The sequence below is a fragment of the Cetorhinus maximus genome, chromosome 4, assembly GCF_964194155.1.
Source record: "Cetorhinus maximus chromosome 4, sCetMax3.hap1.1, whole genome shotgun sequence".
Taxonomy (NCBI): Eukaryota; Metazoa; Chordata; class Chondrichthyes; order Lamniformes; family Cetorhinidae; genus Cetorhinus; species Cetorhinus maximus.
Genome location: NC_135882.1, coordinates 6,218,983 through 6,241,250, shown reverse-complemented (window position 1 = coordinate 6,241,250; position 22,268 = coordinate 6,218,983). Strand labels below are relative to the sequence as shown.

Here is a 22,268-nt window from a genome sequence, read left to right as displayed (position 1 = left end):
CGGCCGATTGGACGGACTGACCGAACGACTGACTGATCGATCGACCGAAATCCTGGGCCGGGGTGGGAGGGGAGGGGGGTGTGTGTGGGGGTTTGGGAGCCCACTCTCCGATTGATCGCCCCACCGATTGTGTGTCTGTCTCTCTCACTCTCTCTATTCGCGGTGAATTACCCCCCCCCCCCCCCCATCAGTCGGTTGTCCGGTGTTGATGTCTCCCCGGGTTAACAGGAGTATGTGACTTAACATCCCGCGCTCGGTCTGTGGGTGAGGGGAGGGGAAGTGGCGCAGTCTGCGGTCTTATTTATTTATATATTTATATCATTCCCTCTCTCCGATTGCCGCCCACAGTAGAAGCGGCTTTCGTTTCCTTCCCAGGCAGGAAGGCGTTCGGTGACAAAAGAGGGCGAGCGAGGAATTTTTTTTTTCTCTCTCTCCCACCAGAGAGGGGACGGTTTTATTAAAAATAAAAATTCTTTCTTGTTTTGGGGCTGATGGCAGCAACAACCTCTCATGGGCCACAGGGGCTGAGGAAATGTCATCGTTAAGATGATGCTTTTCTGGTTCTGGATCTTTCTGAGTTATTCTCCTTTCCCTGCCCCCCCCCCCCCCCCTCTTTCTCTCCCTCCCCCTCCCCTATCTCTGTTTATCTTTGATTTCTTTCGCTCTGTTATCCTTGGTGGAGTTACTTTTGCTGCTGGTAATGGAGGCGGGGGTATCCCAGCATTCCCAGCTGCTAGGAAAGTCCTGTATCCAAACTACAGAGACCCAGACCTCTTTTCCCCCCACCAAAAAGAGAGCCTTTGTGTGTACATTACCCTCACTGTGGCCACTGGACCTCTCAAAGCCCCTTAACAGCCAATTTAAGTACTTTTTCCAAGTGCAGCCAATAGAGACCTGTGGAAGAAAATCGAGGCCTTCGACATGCGGACGCTGAGAAGTGTGCCAGAAATTCCATATGCAGAGCACAAGGCAAATGAAAGAGGTGCTTGAAATTGCAAGGAAAAAAAGAACTCTTTGAAAAGTGACATCCGGAAAAGAAAATCTCAGTATTTTGGCCATTTGATTAGAGTTGAAAAGCTGTAGGCATCTCTTGTGGAGGGCAGCAGGAGGGGTCGGCCTAAGCGTATTTGGGTGAAGGATGTCATAGAGCGGTTGCAGATGAACTACAGTGGATGTGTGGTGATGGTATTAGACAGATGAGTACGACATACCATGACAGCAGATGATCTAGGAGTAGCTACAAGCAGCAGCACTGTTGTAATGTAGGATCACTAACTAATCTACTTCATGCCATGTTGAGAATTTTCTTTCCCAGTGAGTAGTGGAGGCAACGTCATTTAATATTTTAAAGCCTGAGTTAAACAGATTTTTGATTGACGAAGAGAGTGAGAGGTTATGGGGTAAGACAGGAAAGTAGGGGGCCATCGTCAGATCAGCCATGATCTTATCAACATGACAGAGCAGGCTGAAGGGGGTCTAATGGCCTACTCCTCCTAATTTGTTTGTAGAAAATAAGATACAGGGGCTGGAGTAGACCTTACAGTCCCTCCAAACCTGCTGTGCCATTCAGTATGATCATGGCTGATCTTTGGCTTCAACTCCACTTTTTTTGCCGCTCTCTCAATCCTTTTATGCCTTGAAAGAACAAAAATCTGTGCCTCAGTCTTAAATATGTTCAACCATGAACATCCAGAGCCCACTGGGGTAGAGAATTCCAAAGATTAACAACAATCTTGAGTGAATTTTTTTTTGATAGTCTCAGTCCTAAATGGCTGACCCCATAGCCTGAGGCTGTGTCCCTGTTTTAGATTCCTCAGCCAGTTGGACCCCTTCAGAATGCTGTATGTTTCACTGAGATCACCTCTCATACTTCTAAACTCCATGTACCCAGTTTACTCAGCCTCTCATTGTAGGACAGCCCTCTCATACCAGGCACATTCTTGTGAACCTCTGCTGTACTGTCTCCAAGGCAAGTAATTTACTCTTTGATATGGAGACCAAACTGCACACAGTACTCCAGGTATTATCTCACCAGAGCCTTCTACAGCTATCTCTATTTCATTTATCTCTCTCTCTGGTTAGAGCAAAGGGAGTGCTGAAAGCTGATGTCTGTTATTACCATTTCATTCCTGAGCCTTGGACCAACTGAAACATTCACTCCCTCTGTCACTCTGCACAGTGGTGGCAGGATGTTCCATCTACAAGATGCACTGGTACCTTTGACAGCACCATCCAAACCCATGACATCTCTCACCTAGACGGCAGCAACCACCTGCAAATTTCCCTCCAAGTCGCCCACTATTCTGACTTGGAACTATATTGTTCCAGGATTTTGATCCAACAAAAATGAAGGAACTTTCTTCCTAACAGCACTGTAGAGGTGCGTACACCATATGGACTGCAGCAGTTCAAGAAGGTGCCTCGGCACCACCTTCTCAAGGGTAGCTTGGAATGGACAATGCTGGCCTATATCCCATCAATGAATGGAAAGGAAGTTAAGTTTTTGGATTTCCATGAGTTTTGTGTACCAATATGCAACACTTTGGTTCAAAATGCAAAGACTGAAGTGTAATGACAAACTTTATTTTGTCAATGTTTTTATGCTTTTTTTTTACAGTATTTGGTTCAGTAAGTAGCTCAGCACCCCCACCCCCCACTTCTCTTGTATGATTTTTCAGAATCTGAGTTGGTGTATCAGTGCAGTGTTGAGGTAATATTGTGCTGCATGATTGGAGGTGCTGGATTTCAGATTTTCCATAGAAACTGAGGACCCGATCTGTCTGTTCAGGTAAGTATAGAACATTTCACAGCACCAGTTGATTTCTGTAGGTATCCTACATTCTTTGTCCTTCAATTAAGATCACCAAACGCATTCACTGGTCATTCAGTTCATTTCTGGGATCATGCTGTGTGATCAATAATGCATTTTATTTCTTTGTGCCTTCATCTGTCTAGTTGACGATGATGCAGCCTGAAGAGTAAATATGCCAAGGGTTTGACATGATTGTCCGTTGTGATTGTGTAATTTTTGTTTTGTAATTGACATTGCATTCTAGAAAATGTTAGGTCTGACTAATGCATGAAGTGTGTCTTTCTGGTTCCTTGTAACCTGCATTTGGAATGTGACGGCTGCCCAGCTATTTAAAACCAAGGCACAATTCAATGTTTTTGTTCTGATTTTTAGCAGCCAGATCTGTTACTGGTTTCCAGCACCACAGTGTCATGGCATACCATTATTCACTTGCAAGCTGGGTAATTAATTGGAATACCCATTTGTTATCTGGTCACTAGCACATGCCGATTGAGCAGATGCTCACCTCAGACTGCTTCAATGTGGTAAAAAGAGTGCATCTGAATAAAGGATGTGTTGCTTTCAGAAATTATTCCTATGTTCCATCACTCTTCCCCTGCAGTGCAAATAACTACATTCTGAAGAGGATGCCACTCCAATCTGAAGATGACAGCTCTTGCTGCTTCTTACACTGTTATCTCCTGAATGCTATCTATAAATGCAACAGTCTTCTCTATGGCTCTATACTTTTCATCTGCTATCTTTAATATTCTAACAAAAACAGTTTGAAATTAGTGCATTTGCAAAACACCAAGTGCAGGCAGCCCTTTAAGGTGTGGCTGGCAGCTGCTTTCTGCTACTTTAGATGCTTGGCTGTGAGGAGACCAATCTGCAAGTGAGAGTTCCCTTTACAAATTTGCGGTTGCTGTAGATGATCTTGTCCAATTCATTGGCAGCAGTCATTCCTGCAGTCTGCGTCAAGTCTGAGTGTTCGTTATTGGCGTTCACCCTTGCTGCCCTCTATCTACTAATATGACAACAGGTCTTTGGGGGTAAAACTGAAATCTCCTGGCCTGAATTTTAGCGTATAAAAACTAGATAAGACCTGCATTTCTATAGAGCCTTTCATGACTTTAGGATGTCCAGATTTACAGCCAATGAAGTACTTTTGAAGTATAATCACTGTCTTGTAGGAAATACAGCAGTTGATTTGTGCACAGCAAGCTCCAATAAATTGCAATGTGATAATGAGTTGATAATCTCTTTTAGTGATACTGGTTGAGGGATAAATATTGGCCAGGACACGCGGGAACGCTCTCCAGCTGTGTGAGGGCCGATGGAGCCCTTGGTTAACAACTCACCCAAATGACAGCACCTCTGACAGTGCAGCACCCACCCCCAATACTGCACTGGAGCCTCGGCCTAGATTGTGTTTGGTTTGAACCATTTAGCTATTTTACAGCAAGGTGAATGTACAGAGCAGTAGATACAATCAGATTCACATAGCTCATAGTGCACCTTGGCCTAAAAGATGGATGCTGTACCATCCCCTCCTGTGCTACCTCCCCCACCCCAAATTTTACAGGCTTAAAATTGGTGACAAGGCATCTTCTATGTAAGGCAGTGTGAACACGCACACATTCCATGGAGAAAGCGCATCCCATGTTGATAGACATAGAAAAACAGGCACCTGGAACCAGTATCTGGAAATGGGTGTTGTTTACTTACGAATACAAATAAAAGGGCTGACATGTTTGAGGCGCTCATTACAAATTTGGTGTGCCCTGCACACAGCCAACTGTGTTTAGAACATGGTCTACGAGAGGCCTTAGCAGTATCTCTTAAAGGCACCAATAGATGCTGACATCTAAAAGATGGATTTGCTTAAAAAAAACTTTGAATGTGGAACTGAAGACTTGCCAGCTCCCAAGGCCAAACCTTTGCCTGTCTCAATCAAATGAAGTCTGAGGCCCGATCGTGATAGATTTCCCATTGTACGACCAAGCTAAATGATTTCATTGTTGTCTTAGGGTTCACTCATGATTGCAGAGTCTGATGTGGAATCAGACTCAGAACTGGCAGTTTCTACAGTTGCTTTTGGTGCTTGGGAAGCACTTCTACAGCTGCACCACCTTTGGGCACACTTGATTTTGCACGTTTGGTGGAGTTGATTGTTGACGTATGCTGAACCAAATTTTGGTGCGTGCCTTCATAATGGGTGGATCGTCTGCAATGTTTTCTCTATCATTCGTGCTGATCACTTTGATGTCATTTGCGCTGAGACAGTAAATCCTAGAAAATCTGAGAACATTCATTCAGGAAATGTGACCTGCACATCTAAGTTGAATTGTCTGGAGAGTGGTTTCCATACTGTTGAATCCAGTATGATAGACCTCATTGTTTGTGGTTTTGTCCTGTCACAGAATTCTCGTGATGGACCTCAATGTCTTTGGAAGTGACCCGAGCTTTGATGTGGTGCATATAGTAGACCCAGGATTCTATACCATACATCAAGGTGGAAAGGACAATGGCCTGATGGAGTTTGATTTTAATTTTTAGCTTAATGTCTTGCTCCTTCCAGAATGATTATGGAGTTGGCCACAGGTGGAGCTTGCTTTCTGAATGTGTGCACTCATACCCTCATCAATAGTGGCATCCCCAGAGAGGTATGGGAATTTTTAAACTGCTTGAGATTGGCGCTATCAGCGGTAATGTCCAGTGTTTCATAGTGTGATCCTGATTTTGGTTGAAACATAACTACATTCTTGGGGAAAGGGGAAAAACTGATTTGGGAATCAAAAGTTTTGGCAGTGCTTGTTTTATTTGCCATAGTCTAGATGCCATCTTTGTTGTGGGCACCTAGGGCACAGTCATCTGCATGCGGAAGTTCTTGGAATACTACCTTTGTGACTTTGATGGAGCACACAACCTGGAGAGATTGAAGAGTTTCCATGAGTGGAACATAATGTTGTTCCCTGCAGGCTTGTCTATGATGGCTTTCTTAAGCATTGCAGCAAAGGAAAAATTTAAGAATTGGGGAGCCGCAACATATCCATTCTTTACGCCTCTGGTTACCGCAAAGGCAAAGGACATCTCACCGCAAGCACAAACACGTCCAATCATGCAATAGGTGCAGGATTTTGACAAACTTGTTTGGACATCTTAGCTGTCAATGTCTTGTCACTTTGCATTGTTACTGTTTGTTGATGTGAGACATAGGTTAAAAAAATTGGTTTCTTTTCGATTAATTTGAAAGAGTGTTGTGTTTTCAAAGTATTAATTTGAAGAAAAGAGGGGAACCTGTCAATGTCTTGTCAATTACATTGTTGAGGGAAACAGGTGATGGGTATTTGAACACAAATAGGGGATAGCTGGGACACTGGATGTGGGTGAGGAGTGTTGACACTGAACAAAAGTCAATAAACACACTCAGCAAGGAAAGGCTCTAATGTCTTAGTTTTAACTTCACTAACCAGTGTGGATCCTGTTAACATTGGTAGCAGAGAATGGTTGGCCGAAAGGTGAAGATTAGAAACTAAGGTACCTTTTCAGACAGAAGATTGCAATGAGTTATTTTGGAGAAGAATGGCTGATACCAAGTGTTAAGGGTATCAGGGAATGATTTTTCACTGTTGTTCTGTGAAGCTGAACCTTATGACCAATGGAAGAATGAAGTGGATATATGGACATGGGTTACGTCTTTGCCAAAGAAAAAGCAAGATATGGCCTTGGTACTTTTGCTTCCCAACACAAGCACCATCAGGTGCAAAGTATTTTTGGAGCTGGTGGCTCATCATTTGGACACTGAGGAATGTTTGGATAATCTCTTAAAATTTATGTACAAAATTTATAAAAAAAAGATCTATTAAATTCATTGTCAAGTTTTGATAAATTTAGAAGGATGCACAGTTATTCCATAGAAGAATATGTCATGGAATTTAACAGGTTATGTAACAGATTGCAGAAATTCTATTTCGAGACCCCTAATTCAGTGCTCGCTTTCAAATTGTTGGATTGTGCTAAAGTATCAAACATGAATGGACTCCTGGTCTTGACTGGAGTTAGATTCTCAGAAAGGTACGCTTTTGAAACGGATGTCTAAAGCTTTAAAAAATATTCTGGGGAAACATTAATTTCCAGTCACTTTCATGGCACCAATGGAACATTCAGTGGTAACACTAAAGCTGGAGGATTCATTGCTCGTCAGCATTTGGAGACTAGCTATGGGGTGCAGGAAACAATATAAAAAGAACCACAAACAAAAGAAATGAGGATAGAGACCCTTTTGGTAACTCTAATAGATGACTGGAATTGGATAACTGGCAGGAGAATGAACCCTAGGAATAACAGAGGAACGGTAAGCAATTGCTTCAGATGTGACTTGCGATGAATTGTCTGAAACTGAATAACAGGGTTTTTGAAATGACACATGACAAGGAAGGATCAGAAGGGGAAGGTGACAATAGTGATCAGTCAGAAGGAATTGTATTGATCACCAGAAGTTCTAATCTGGTAAAGGGTGTTGTGGTTGTGGACTCATTCAATTGTGCTGTGTTGTGGCTGCATGCCCACATTTGTGGAGTGGATTGGTTAAAGTGTTAACTGGATTCTCTAAACAATAAAAACTGAATTAAGGTCAAGAGATATGAAAGTTATACTTACCCCCAGTTCGGGATAAATCACTAAAGAGAGTGGTGATTCCATATGAAATAGCCAGGGTAAACCATTTTATCAGCACTAATGTAGTGTCCAGTGAAATATCCTTACTATTAAGTAAGCCATCTATGAAAAAGACTCAAATGAAATTAGATATGGAACACAATAAAGTAATTGTTTTGGGGAAATCTATAGACTTAGTTTATACAATGGAACATTATTGTATCCCCATAACAAGACCTAACATTTTGAATCATGTTAAAGTGTTGATGACATCAGGGGAAATATGATCTCTCTTAATGGTAGTTTGTACTATAATGTGAGACATAGGTTAAAAATATATAATTTTGTTTCTTTTTGATTAATTTGAAAGTATTCTTGTTTTCAAAAGTATCAATTTGAAGAAAAATGGGGAATCTGTCAATGTCTTGTCAATTACATTGTTAAGGAAACAGGTGATGGGTATTTGAACACATAAATAGAGGATAGCTGGGACGCTTGGTGTGGATGAGGATTGTTGACACTGAACAAAGTCAATAAACTCTGAGCAAGGAAAGGCACTGTGCCTTCGCTTTGACTTCAGCAACCGGCATGGATCCTGTTGACATTAGCTTGGAGAGCAAGTGCCATGCTGACTAATCTCTAGGCCCATATCTCCACATAGCAAGATAAAGATATTGAACATGCTTCCCATCTAGAAGAACAAGGGCGGCAGGTAGATGGTAACACCACCACCACCTGGAAGTTCCCCACCAAGTCATTCACCATCCTGACTTGGAAATATATCGCCATTCCTTCACTGTCGCTGGATCAACATCCTGGAACTCCCTCCCTAATAGCACTGTAGGTGTACCTACACCCACATGGACTAAGCGGTTCAAGAAGGCAGCCCACCACTACCTTCTCGAGGGCAACTAGGAATGGGCAATAAATGCTGGCCGAGCCAGTGAAGCCCACATCCTGTAATGATTTTGTTTTTAAATTCAAAAAAATGCTACACTACCCTGCTCTAGTGGTTGCTTTGTTTGATTATCTCCTCCAGATTAATTCTTGCAGCCCAGAACAGAACAAATTTTCCCTGCAGCTTCCAATCGTTCACAATTCTGTTTGACAGATCCTCTTTCAAAAGCCAGAATGGCTTTTTGTTATCTGCCTCTTCCACCAGCATTTCACAGAGCAAGAACAGTGTTTTCCAACGCAGTGGCTGAGAGTTACTCATCAACATCAATGACTTGCGTTTATACAGTGCCTTTAAGGTATTTTTTTAAAAAAAAATACCATGGCCCTTTTACAACTGTTATCAGGGAAATTTGGCACTCAGACAAAAGAGATATTAGAATAGATGACTAAAAGCTTGGCCAAAGTGACCAATTTTAAGGTGTATCTTTAAGGAGTAGAGAGAAGAAGAGGGAATTGCAGAGCTTTGGGCAGATGAAGATATAGCTGCCAGTAGTGGAGGTGCATCAGAGGCCAGAAATGGAGGATTGCAGCATTCTAATAGGCTTTTGGGGCTGGACGCGATTAGAGATGGGAGGCATGAGGCCGTGGAGGAATGTGAAAACGAGTGAAATTTTTTAAATCAAGGTGTTGCTAGGTTGGTAAAGCAAGCACAGATGTTGGGTGAATAGACTTGGTGCAGCTTAGGTTTTAGCTAAAGTACATGGAGGGTGGAAGAAGGGTCCAAGAATCTGGATAAGTAATGTTTGGCTTTAAATTTCAGTGCATTTGTACAAGTTGAAAAGGGGACATTCAGACAAAGGTGGTTAATATATTAAATGGAAGATTGTTTTCCCTAAAGACTAAACAATAAATGACATGTCAGAAAAATTGACAGACTTTCTATGGAAATAGTCAAATTTTGAAATATGACAATGCTGACATAATAAGTAAAATGACAGGACCTCAATGCATTGGGAGGATTCCCCCCAGCCCAAATGCACTCTCAATTTTACATGGGCTAGGACACTGTACAGGAGTTGTGCAACAAAAATGTAAAAGTTAGCTTATTCCTGACTTCTGGACATGTGGTCCAGGAATCATTTCTGCTAATTTCCAGCCAACCTAGATTTATACGATAAATATTGCCTACCATGTAACAGATGTTCATAGAAATTTTACAGCTTGAATCATCCAACACTCTGTTTCACTGCAGAGCTATTTGTCTGATGATGTGAAAGAGAACTGCAATGGTAATCTGTCCCCTGCTTTGAGAAGGAAAAGTCAGTTGCAAACTGACATCTCCTTAGATTCGAGCTGCAATGAAAAGAGCGTGGAAGAGATGCATGACAATAGGATGGAAGTACGGCATTTTACCAGGTAAAGGAAGTGTTCATAAATAATGGATATTATATCGAGCACTTTGGAGTATCATGATTTCCTTCTGCATTGTGTGCATTGGATTGTCTTAAATTTCAATTGTTTTTGTATTGCAACTTTTGTATTTGTTGCCACCAGAGAGCGCCATTTGCTTTGCAACAGGAATACAATATAATTACCCAAGTTCAGAAAACTCCAAGAATATTATCTCTTCCTCACAAAACATTTTCACCTCAGTATTTAAGAGCTGCTCTTCTCTCTGCAGGCAATCGGTAAGACTTCAAATCAACAAAAGTAATGATAAAGAAGGCAAGTCAAACTTTTGCATTTTTGTATTTCACTAATATGTACTTAATAGATTGGGGTATTTTAAATTAAATCTGCTGGGATAAGTCCTATAATAATATAAATTGTAGGAGAATTAAATCCTTTATTTTGAAGTATGCACTGTGCAAAAACGAGGCTGTTAATTTTGTAATTGGATTGGGGCTTGCTGATTTTTGTCAACGAAATTGTAGCTATTCTAAAAATTTTGGAAGTTTTTGTTTTATTCTTTCATAGGATGTGTGCATTGCTGGCAAGGCCATTATTTGTTGCCCATCCCTAATTGCCCTTGAACTGACCTTGCTAGGTCATTTCAGAGGGCAGTTAAGAGTCAACCACATTGCTGTGGGTCTGGAGTCACATGTCAGCCAGACCAGGTATGGATGTCCCGAAAGGACGTTAGTGAGCCAGATGGGTGTTTGCGACAATCGCTGATAGTTTCATGGTCACTATCACTGAGACTAGCTTTACATTCCAGATTTATTAACTGAATTCAAATTCTACCAGCTGCCATGGTGGGATTCAAACCCATGTCCCCAGAGCATTTACCTGGGCCTGGTAGCAATATATTGCATTGGGCAACATTGTATAATTGGGCTCAATTAGGTATCCCATTAAGCAACAACATCTTGCCTTTAACATAGGGAAAATGCACTTCACAGGAATGTAATTGGACCATATTTGACATGGAGCCAATGAAGGAGGTAGTAGTTGGGATGACTGAAAGCTTGTTCAAAGCAGAGTTGTAATAAATTTCTTAAAAGAGGAGAGAAGCAATTAGGGAGGGAACTCCAGTAATTGGAGCCAAGGCAACTGAAGGCACGATAGCCATTGGTGTGAAAGGAGTGGGATGAACGTAGGAGGAACACATAATTGGAAGCAGGTTGTTGGGCTGGAGGATGTTTGAGATCAGGAGGACAAAGATTATGGAGGGATTTGAACACAGAATTTTAAATTTGAGCTGTTGGTAGACTGGGAACCAATGTAGGTGGTTGAGTACAGAGGTGTTGGGTGAAAGGAACTTGTTATGGGTTAGAATAAGGGCAGCAGAGTTTTGTATGAGTTCAAGTTTATGAAGGGTTACAGGTGGGAGGCCAGTCAGGAGATCATTGGAATAATCGAGAGTGGAGGTAACAAAAACATGAATGAAAATTTCAGCTGTAGTTGGGCTGGAACTGAGAAGGAGACCAGAAACATTACAAAGTGAAAGTAGGTGGGCTTTTTGATGTAGAGGATATAGGGCTGGAAGCGCAGCTCGGAGTCATTTTGCTATTTGTTTATTCATATTTATTCTGTACTATACAAATTTGACAGAGGCCATTAAGATTATGAAAGGGTTTGATAGGGTAGCAATAGAGATGTTTTCATTTGCTGGTGAGGCCAGAATTAGGGGCCATGAATAGGGGGTTTGAGAGAAACTTTTTTTTTACCCTGAGAGGCAGTTAGAATGTGGGACTTGCTTGCCAAGTAGTTAAGGTGAATAGTGTCGATGCATTTAAGGAGAAGCTAGCTAAGTACATGAGGGAGAAAAGAATGGAAAGATATGCTGGTGGGGTTAGATGAAGAAAGGTGGGAGGATGTTTGTGTGGAGCATGGACCTATTGGGTCACACAGCCTGTTGCTGTGCTGTAAATACTTTAATACTTTGTAAAGCAATCTTGAGTCATTTAGAGAAGCAAAATGTGGCTTTAAATGCTATAGACATGTATGCACTTTGTAACATAGTGGTCATGCATTGTGTCCTCTCTCGTGAATGTAGCTCCACTCACCAGAACACTTCGGAGTAACAGAGTTGAAATGGAAGTGGATGAAAGAGTACATGAAGGCACTGATACAGAAGTGCGGCGCAGTTGTCGGCTCCGAAGAAATCGATACAACACGCTAAACCAATCTGTTCTCTTTGATAAATTGATAACAAAGTAAGAATGGGGAAAATTTCCTCTCTCTGCTTATGATTCAGTAATTAGGAATTAGACTATCTTGATGCCTCTAATCTGTTACTGGAATTTAACATTTGCAAACATTTGTTGGACAGCACTGCAGAAGCTGTTTTGCAGAAAATGGATGACATGAAGAAACTGCGTCGTCAGAGAATGAGAGAATTGGAGAATTTAAGAGAACTTAATGATACAGAAGAAGAAGTAAGTTTGCACTTTAAATAGTTGAAGTTTAATTTGTGAACTGCATCTGAATGTGACTAGATTGAACTACTGTATGGTTGAAATATTAGTAAGTTAGAGATGTTGGTTGTTTTGGGGGAGATGGGGAGGTGATTGAATGACAAATACCAATGCTTGGAAACCATGCATGTGTTGGGTTGAATACTCATGTTTGTTGACTGATATGGTAGAGTTGATATGGGCTATCCTTTGTAGCCTTGGCTGGTGTGTGGTTTATTTTTGTTGGGGAAGTTGGGAGTTCTGTACTGAACTATAGAATCATGCAGTGTTGTTTAATCATGACAGTTCCCAAAACATTGATTTTATTTTTCAAGCTTAGTGCTTTATCTTAGAGTAACTGAACTGAAGCCAGTCACAACCTGGTCAAAGGGTGAGAGTTTTTCAAAGTTGATTCTCTGATGCTGTCTTTTTTGCTTTAAAGGAAAATCTGGATATGTATTCGTGTGTGAGAAAGAGGACAGTTCAGACAATAGATGAAGAAACCACAGAAGATCATGAGGATGGGAGTGGTGGTAAGTAACATATAAAGGTTTAGTTGTGCAAAGACAATTTTGACTCTGTTCCCGTTCCTCTTATGCCTCTTTTTATTAAAAAAAAGTCTTGCTTAAATAAACATATCAAGACAGATTAAGGCAAGTGCAAGATCTCTCTTCTGCTTACAATAGCTCATGATTTTCAGGGTTATAGGGAAAAGACTGGGTGTGCCTTAAATTGGATAGCTTGTTCATTTGTACTTGCAATGGGATTGCTGATGAGAGGGAGAATTTTATGTGTGTGTCTCACTCCCTGTGACAGTAACTATTACTCTGAAGGATAAGGAGCTTCTTTAAACAGTGCTTGACTACAATTCTGGACTGTGATCTGTCAACTCATCACAGAATGAGAATCAAACCTGACTGGGAAAACTTTTGGGTTCCCATTGGGTTCAACTATATACTGAACTCAACGAGTACTTGCGGGTATATTCAGGAACTGTCACCTGATGCACATGCTGACATGTATAAATGTAGGTTTACCCTCCCTGACCGGTTTAAATGTCACAAAATTCAAATAACTTTAATAATGTTTGAAATATGCCATGGTGATGAGGTGAAATCAGAGTTAACACATGTATAAATTGAAAATAAAAGCCATTTAGACACTAAAGCTTCTCCAAGTTGTTGCTGTTTTCCATCTTTTCAGTTGCACCTGAATAGTTATTCATACAATATTATAAGCTATTAACTTTGTGACTTTGGATAAAAATCTATCTTTAGATACCTGAATTTCTTCTTAACATCTTAAATGGGAGAAGTTATAGCTATCCTTGAGGACAATCTGGTTAGGAACATGATGAGCTTATTTTTCCCCAGTTGATTTTGTAGCTTCATAAGCAAGTTAAATTGAGAAATGTGTATATGGTATGTCCTCCCTTACTATCCATTCTGAATTAACAAATAATTTCCCAAACCTGTAATTATAGAAATATCTGAGGAAGAAGAGGCTGAAGATAGAGAAGATGAGGATGGTGAGGAGGACACTCAAAATCGCTACTATTTACGTCAGAGGAAAGCTGTTGTGCAATGCCAAGCTCCAGGTGAAGGTATAACTGCTTTTTACTTGATGTGATTCAATCCAAATCTTTTTTTTCTCTTGCTCCCTCAGGCACCATGTTTATATTTTTATTTTAATGAAAACTCCCTCTTGGCCTTGCTTTCTGCACCCTTGGTAGTCTTGAGTTGGCTGCTGGAATGTGACAACAGTTAATCAGTGACTCTCTCTCTCTCTCATTTATTTACTTTAATACTTTACATTACCGAACCTCCAAATAAAAGAAATAGGTAGTGACAGGCTTTTACAGATCATTATCTTCTTACCCTGGAGATTAGAGAAGTCGGGATGGCTGTATTCTGTTTACACTGTTATCAGGGTGTCTCCTGTTCTCCAAGGCAAGGAGAAATGAAGGCTTACCTGGATGAAAAGTTTTGACTTGCGGCAAAAAGTTTTTACAGCGGGCTTTCTGAGAGGGCAATAATACTATGGTATCTTAGTTGCCTCAGATATCCGTTTTAATCATTGTTCGTTAGTCCAATTCCAGAAAGCGGGTTACTCAGGTTTGTAACATCGTTACCTTGGCCTGGTCTTTAAAGCCTCAAGCTTGCACTTTGTAAACTGATTTTGTTTTAGATTGTTGTAAAGACTGGATGCATATACAAACATGCCCATCTGCTTACGCATTACAAGTACCCACATCCAATCCTGCTTACACGTATGCTGCATCTTTGTATGTGCAGCCCAAGACTAACAATGAATCTATATAGCATAAAATTATGCGTCAGAGTTTAGGTCGATTCCCACTATGTCTTCTGTCAATCTATTGAGAGACAAAGTATATTAATATTAAACCACCTTTGTACATTTTCTGACAACAATACAGTTAGATCTTTTCATTAAAAGCAGTGCATTTATTTTACATCTCCTTCAGTTACACAATAGTGGTGTGACCCTGCAAATTCTCATTTTTGGCTTTTATGGGTATGAAACTGCCGAACAAATGGTAATTGCCAATCTGCCTTTTTATAAGGTGTTTGGGAAAATTTTGTCTGCTGTGTGTACATACTAGAAGAATCTGATGAAATTGCTTCATTTATGTTCTTTCTATCAGAACCTAAAAAAAAACGCACAATGTTTTATCGTGGCCCAGCTTCTCCTGTACGACGAAGATTTCGATTTGGTACTGCTGGCTCTTGCAGTCCTTACTGCAAGAGAAAAATGACCAGGTTTGTAATGAAATTATAATTGGCAATCTAAAATGTTTAGTCTATGGCTAACAGCCTCTCCTAGTAATAGGGTTCAAGGCACCTATAATCCAACTAATTGACTTGTTTGTCATCTGCTTGATCCCAAACAAATACCTTGCCAACAAAATACTTTCTAACTGCGCAGCAGTCATGTAAAGAATATGTGAATATTAGCATCAATGTAATTCTTAATCTTAGAAATTCTTAAAACTTGTCCTAGAGTCTCTGAAAAGGTAACAAATGGCCTTGCACTTGCTGGTTTGATCAATAGAAGATCAAAGATATATTGGGAATTTAAAATGCAATTAGTGTGTGTGGAACTTTAAGTAAGTCTGCTTACAGAATTTTATCTTGTTGAAGGCGAAGGCATGCAATACACAGCAGTGATTCTACCTCCTCTTCCTCATCCTCTGATGAGGAAGGGCATTTTGAGAGAAGAAGAAACAAAACAAGGAACCAAGCACTTTTGAGGTATGTTGCGCATTTTAGAAATAGAGTCATGTAACATTGACGCCAAACAGTGGCCATTTCCAAGAGAGAATCTAACCATCATCCCATGACATTCAATGGCATTACCATTGCAGAATCACCCACTATCAGCATCCCAGGTGTTACCATTGACCAGGAACTAAACTAGACTAACCATACAAATACTGTGGCTACAAGAGCAGGTCAGAGGCTAGGAATCATGTGGCAAGTAACTCACCTCATGACTCCCCAAAGCCATCTACAAGGCACAAGTCAGGACTACTCTCCATTTGACGGGGTGAGTGCAGCTCCAACAACACTCAAGAAGCTTGACACCATTCAGGACAAAACAGCCTGCTTGATTGGCACCCCATCTACAAACATTCACTCCCTCCACCACTGACGCATAGTGGCAGCAGTGTGTACCATCTACAAGATGTACTGCAGGAACTCACCAAGCCTCCTTAGACAGCATCTTCCAAACCCATGACCATCTAGAAGGACAAGGGCAGTATACAGATGGGAGCACCACCGCCTGGAAGTTCCACTCCAAGTCACTCACTATCCTGACTTGGAAATATATCACCGTTCCTTCACTGTTGCTGGGTCGAATCCTGGAACTCCCTTAACAGCACTGTGGGTGTACCTACACCATAGGGGCTGCAGCAGTTCAAGAAGGCAGCTCACTACCACCTTCTCAAGGGCAATTAGGGATGGGCAATAAATGCTGACCCAGCCAGTGATGCCCACATCCCATGAATGAATTTTTTTAAAAATGAAGGATTGTTTTATTCCTCATCTGTGGTCTTTCGTTTTAAATCTTAGAGCACTAAATTGAATAACTTGTGGAGTGCAGTATTTTTTTAAAACTAGCTTTATAGTTAGTTGGGTGTGAGAGGGAAGAGAAACATTTTGCAATAAGTTTGAGTTAAAATCTATTTTGCTAGCTACTCTTTCACTTTGTATTCATCTACAGCTTGTATATTTTGTAATGGGCTGAAATGTATCCTAAATAATGAGGTTAGTGCCATTGTGATTATAGAATCCTAGGGTAGAATTTTCTCTCCGTTGTGCGGGCGTGGGCAGGCACGCAGTTGATCGCCCACGATCAGTTGCACATCACCATTTTATGTGGGCGGACCAGCATGCGCGTGAAAGAGTGCAGAAATCTCCGTGCCTCAGGGAGATTATTTTCATTATGAAAACTTCAAGAAAAGAATAGAAAAAAATTATTCAGACGTGTCCCCTCGTGACAGTGTCACATGAGCTGGATTTTAATAAAAAATTTATTTGATTTATAAAGCCTTCATGAAACCTCATCCCACCTGATGAGGCTTCATGATAAATGCGAAGGCTGCCTGGGCTCTTCACTTGCCTGCCGACCTTAAGGTTGGATGGGCAGCTCTGTTAATTCTTTTAATTGGATGTTAAATGGCCTTAATAGGCCTTTGACAGTTCGGTGGGTGCGCAGCCGACTCCGGTGCACGCCCGCCGAACTGAAGATCGGAATGACACACGGTGACGTCGGGACACATGCCTGATGTCACCGCGCGTCATTTTACGTGTCGGTGAGCGGGGCCCGCCCCCGCACGCCGACCAGAAGATTCAGGCCATAGAAAAGTTATGGCACAGAAAGACATCGCGTCTGCGCCGGCTGAAAAAGAAAAAAAAAATTTTAAATTAAAGTTTTTAAATTTTAAAAAAAATTATAATATTACCTATGGATGTGTGGCTTCCTTTTGCCAGTACCTGTCATACGTATTTTCAATTGGTACATGTGTGAAATGCCACACTTTAGCCACAACTTTTTAGGCTGGTTATTTAAATGTAGTTAGAAGTAATTATGATGTCATTTGGTTCTCTTAAAAAGAGGCTTGCATCATAACTGTAGTATTTGTTGTTTGAATATAAATCATCCCTCTTATTGCTGGCAGTGGCATGAATATTGTAGAAGTGGTTCAGAGGCAGATGGGTTGAAGTGATGTTAATACACAGTGAAGTAAACCATTTTAAAAAGAGATTTGAGAGGTTTGTCATTTTTATGTAACACTGATAGATGAACTGGAATTTGAAAAAGGTATTAGTTACTGGTGAGTTTTGTGTCAGGAGTTTTGGTTGGCAGTAACTGAGGTCAAGGAATTAACATTGCTCATAATGCTGCATTGCATAGCAGAATTTGTTATGCATGGTTTTCATTTGTGGAAGGTTCCTGTATTAATGGCCAGAAATGAGCACACTTGCTACGGTTTAAGTTAGACTCCAGAGGACTGAAACAGGGAGGAATAGAGAGCAAAGGACAGACGAAAAGTTCCAATTCAAACAAGATTAAGGCTGCTGTTTAGGGTGGAGATGAGGACATTTTTTTTCTCTGAGGGTTGTTAGTCTGTGAAATTCGCTTCCTCAGAGTAGTGGAGGCTGGGTCACTGAATATATTGAAGGCTGAGTTAGATTCTTGATTGACAAGGGAAACAAATGTTATGGAGGGCAGACAGGAAAGTGGATTTGAGGCCACATTCAGATCAGCCATGATCTTATCAAATGGTGGAGCAGGCTCAAGGGAATGAATGGCCTCCTACTCCTAATTCGTATGTTCTAATGTAAGCTATTGCTTCGAGGGACCATAAAAATGATGGGAAATGAGGGACCATTCCATAAAGACTGACAGAACCAAGAGAAGGGATCTCACTACCAATTTGCATGTCTGGTGAAGCAATGGAAAATCCGTACAGGCAAGCTAAAACTTTTGAATGAACTGAAAACGCCTTAAAGTTTTGTATTCATATGAAAAGTCTATGCTTTTGCCACCCCATCCCTCCATTTGTAATTTCTGTTGAAAAGAAAACATTTACTTATTGATCTCAACTCTGTCCATCTGTTCATAATATTTGCTTACCACTTGTAATATCTACGATGCACAGAATTTTTAAAGTTAATAGATCTGCCTACCATTGCTATGGAAATGGACAAGATTTACCCTGCTGTCCTGCTCATCCATCTTGGATTTGTCTATTCATTCTTCTAAATACTTCCAGACAGAAATGATTTGGAGGCTTTGCTCATTTCATGTCTGCTTTTAATGTCACAGTATTGTCAAAGTCTGGGCAGTGTCATCTGCTGAGTTTATTTTTCTCCTCATTGGTCAAAAGGCAATTGTATGAAAGGCAATATATCATGAATGTTGTAAATCTGAAAGATAAATATAAAATGCTGGAAGTACTAAGCAGGTTAAGGCAGCATCCTTGGAAAGATTCTATTTTTCAGCATCTGATCCAATTCCTCTGCAAAACTTAACTCTGTTTCTCTCCACAGACCTGAGCATTTCCTATTTATTTTCTGTTTTATATTTATGCAGTGTAAGTAAATGTTTCAATTACAATAATATGAAATAAATAACATATTTGATCTGAGCTGCATGTCTAAAATGTAAAAATATGTGCTTACCAATGGCATCCAGAGATTTTATGTCCGTGCCTAGTGGGCAGATTTTCTCGTAAATTTCCTCCTAAAAGACAGCTGCTTTTCTACAGCAGGATAAGAGGCACAAGACACACAGGTGTACTATTTTGCTATGTTGTTTAAATTTTGCCCCCTTCGCATTATTTCAGTAATCAGTTGTTTACAGTTACATGTACAAGTATGGGAAGGCAAGCTGTTGTCTACAGCACCACAGTTAAAATTGTTTTATATTTCTAGATGCCTTCCACTGAATGTTAGGAAAGATGACTTGAAAGGAATTCGCAAAGATCGGATGAAAATAGGTGCTAGCCTGGCAGATGTGGATCCAATGCAAATTGACACTTCAGTGAGTTAAGGAAATTTGGGCTTTTCCCTCAAATCTTGAATTATTTCTACTCATTTGTTTCTTTCAAAAATAAGTTTATTTAAAATAAGTCGATCACCAAATGTTAAATTAAAAGATCTATAGAAATTGGGAATAGCTGTTAATCCATTGTCATTTGATGGCCCCTTCTTTACTTGCACTGAATTGCCAGCAACTATGAAGGTTTCTTGTCATCAGTGGCAGATTTGCACTTAGTGTTTATCTTGTTTGCTGAGGCTTCTTGTAGTTTCCTCCAAGCTCAAACTAATTTCTCTGAGAAAACCACTGCCTCAATTTTGTCTGCTGGTTTTCAGTTTCTGTCTCTGAATGTACTTTATTAGATAGGCGAGTTATTGTGTGCGGGAGCACACTAGAACTTGTGGGCATTTCATGAAAGGAAGCGAGCTATTGTCTTTACTGCAGCTTGCACATACGTTGATTGGAGCCCTGTATTGCCAATTTGATTGGGTCTTTAAGCTGGAGGGAAGGGGTAGGGATGAATCATGACAAGTTCAGTGGTTGGATGATCCTGTGGAATTTTGAAAAAAATAACTTGTGCTGTGCTCTTAAGTAGGCATCACAATGAAACTATAAGAAATGAGTGAATAGGGAGGGCACTAACCTCTCGCTCCATAGTTGAATCCAAGGCTGTAGCTTTCTTTAAACGCCACAGCTACCAAACCAGAACAAGCTCGCCATCTCAGGCTGGGATATTGGGAATGTTTTCTCTTTCTTACTGGTGTTTTTGGGATTCAAAGCTGTGAAACAAGATCAGCATGACCAGGACATTGAATGAATTTTATTAAATCCTTTCCACTTTTATACTTAGTTTCCAGAGGCCAATGTGCTTTTAGTTTGGAAATTTCAACATCATTTCAAGCCACGTTCTCCCTCCTGACTTTGCCCCACCTAGAGAAGGATCTTTGTAAGAATGGAATGCTGTTGTAGTGCTTTTTAGTGTTGTAGTGCATAAATAATGTCAATCCAGCTTATTCTAGTTTACTAATGTCTGGGAGGAAAGCATATGTAGGATAACTGCATGTATTACTTGTTGAAAGTGGCATTTGTTTGTTATATATTCTTAGTTTCGTTTCGATAGTGTGGGTGGACTTTCAAGCCATATTGCTGCACTGAGGGAGATGGTGCTTTTCCATTGCTGTCTTGTTATTTTTTCCTTTTCTTCACCCCAGGTCCTTGAGACTGAGGTGTATTGCAGTCTCTTTTTTGTTGCTCTGGCTGAGAGTTAGCTTAGTACAAAGCAGCATTGAAACCTGAGAACTTCCAGGTTGGTTAGTAAATGGTGTATTTTATCCACAGCCATCAGGAACTTGAGTTACTCTGTCCTTCCTGGGAGCTTGATTCTGGTTGCAGGATGGCTGAACACAATTCACCAGGCCTCTCTTGACATGGCTTGGTGTCATCCTTTTCACCTGGGGAAGGGCGGAGTTTGTTGACCATTTACACCCTAAAGTTGGAATTTGCCCTTAGTTGACTGGGTTGCAGATCATTTGATTTGTATAACAGTTTCTGCATTCATGTATGCTTTAATGGGATCCTTGATGATTTTATATTTAGATACCATTATTCTTTTGATTTGAATTTTAATTGGTGTTATGAAATTTAAGGGCAGAATTAATAGAGGTGTTAAAAATCATGAGTTTTGACATAGCAAATGAGAAACTGTTCCTAGGGGCAGAAGGGTCGCCAAACGGGACACATTTAAGATAATTGGCAGAAGAGGCAGAGGTGAAATGAGGAGAAATCTTTTTACGCAACAAGTTATGATGATCTGGAATGTTCTACCTGATCGAACAGTGGAAGCAGATTCAATAGTAATTTTCAAAATGGAAATGGATTAATGGGAAGGAAAAAATTGCAGAGCAATGGTTTGGGGGGAAGCACAGGGTTGGGATTAAATGGATAGCTTTTTCAAAGAGGAGGAACAAGATGGACCGAATGGCAGCCTCCTGTGCCAAAAGATTCTGTGTGGTTAACACTTGGATCACAGATCAGTCAGCAGCAATGAAGGCTCAGCAGTATAATATTATAGACCTTAAACTTTTCTAGATGGATTCGGAAAAGATTTTATACTGACGCTACTGTTTTCCTCTTCTGCATTATCATGCAGTAGAAACCGTTTCAGTTGCAACTATCAGAGTAATGCCCTGTGTTTGCTTATTTAATACCAATGGCCGTTAATTTTACAGAAAAGCAGAAAAAATACCAGTTTTGTAAAAAGTAATGCTGTCTAGAAGCCAAGCTTTTATCAAGTACTTCTTTGTGCCTCTGGGTTTTTAGGTGAGGGAGGGGAGAGTTCTGCAGTTTTTCAAATCCTTTTGAATCCTGGTAAGTTTAATGCCATGAACCCCAGTGCCAGTAGGATACGTTTGTTATATTTGGTAGAACTCACTAAACATCCTATGTCAGATTCATTTTTGTTGATTTGACAGTGCGAAATAGATGAATGAAGGCAGGTATACTGTATTCAGAATGTTATCGCATGAATGGGGAGATCTATAAGAGGGTGCTTAGATAATGTCAATCCAGTTTATTCTAGTTTACCAATGTCTGGGAGGAGGATGACTGCACGTATTACTTGTTGAAAGTGGCATTTGTTTGTTATATATTCTTAGGTTCGTTTCAGTAGTGTGGGTGGACTTTCAAGCCATATTGCTGCACTGAAGGAGATGGTGGTTTTTCCATTGCTTTATCCTGAAGTGTTTGAGAGATTTAAGATTCAGCCTCCAAGGTACATGAAGGCCGTTTTGCTCATCAATTTAAATAATGCTGTTTTATGTGGACCGAGGTGGTTAATTGAAATTTGGGGTCAGCATGTTAAAGGAGAACAAAAAATACAGATTGTATATTAGATTTTTAAGCTTCGTGCTTCTTAGCTTGAGTTCTTGCTGTGCTAGTTTGTAAGCTGCATTACT

At 40.5% G+C, this 22,268-nt stretch overlaps 1 protein-coding gene across 1 annotated transcript in view; it reads left to right on the top strand.

Annotated features, from left to right (window-relative positions):
- The window catches only part of atad2 (ATPase family AAA domain containing 2), a 54,094-nt gene that overhangs the window by 348 nt on the left and 31,478 nt on the right, over nucleotides 1–22,268 (top strand). Inside the window, exons 2-11 of the mRNA XM_078539872.1 lie at nucleotides 9,600–9,763; nucleotides 10,029–10,072; nucleotides 11,847–12,006; nucleotides 12,123–12,228; nucleotides 12,689–12,779; nucleotides 13,730–13,849; nucleotides 14,912–15,026; nucleotides 15,408–15,518; nucleotides 19,209–19,317; nucleotides 21,969–22,084. Of these exons, the coding sequence (XP_078395998.1) occupies nucleotides 9,600–9,763; nucleotides 10,029–10,072; nucleotides 11,847–12,006; nucleotides 12,123–12,228; nucleotides 12,689–12,779; nucleotides 13,730–13,849; nucleotides 14,912–15,026; nucleotides 15,408–15,518; nucleotides 19,209–19,317; nucleotides 21,969–22,084 (1,136 nt within the window). The remainder of the gene's footprint in view (nucleotides 1–9,599; nucleotides 9,764–10,028; nucleotides 10,073–11,846; nucleotides 12,007–12,122; nucleotides 12,229–12,688; nucleotides 12,780–13,729; nucleotides 13,850–14,911; nucleotides 15,027–15,407; nucleotides 15,519–19,208; nucleotides 19,318–21,968; nucleotides 22,085–22,268) is intronic.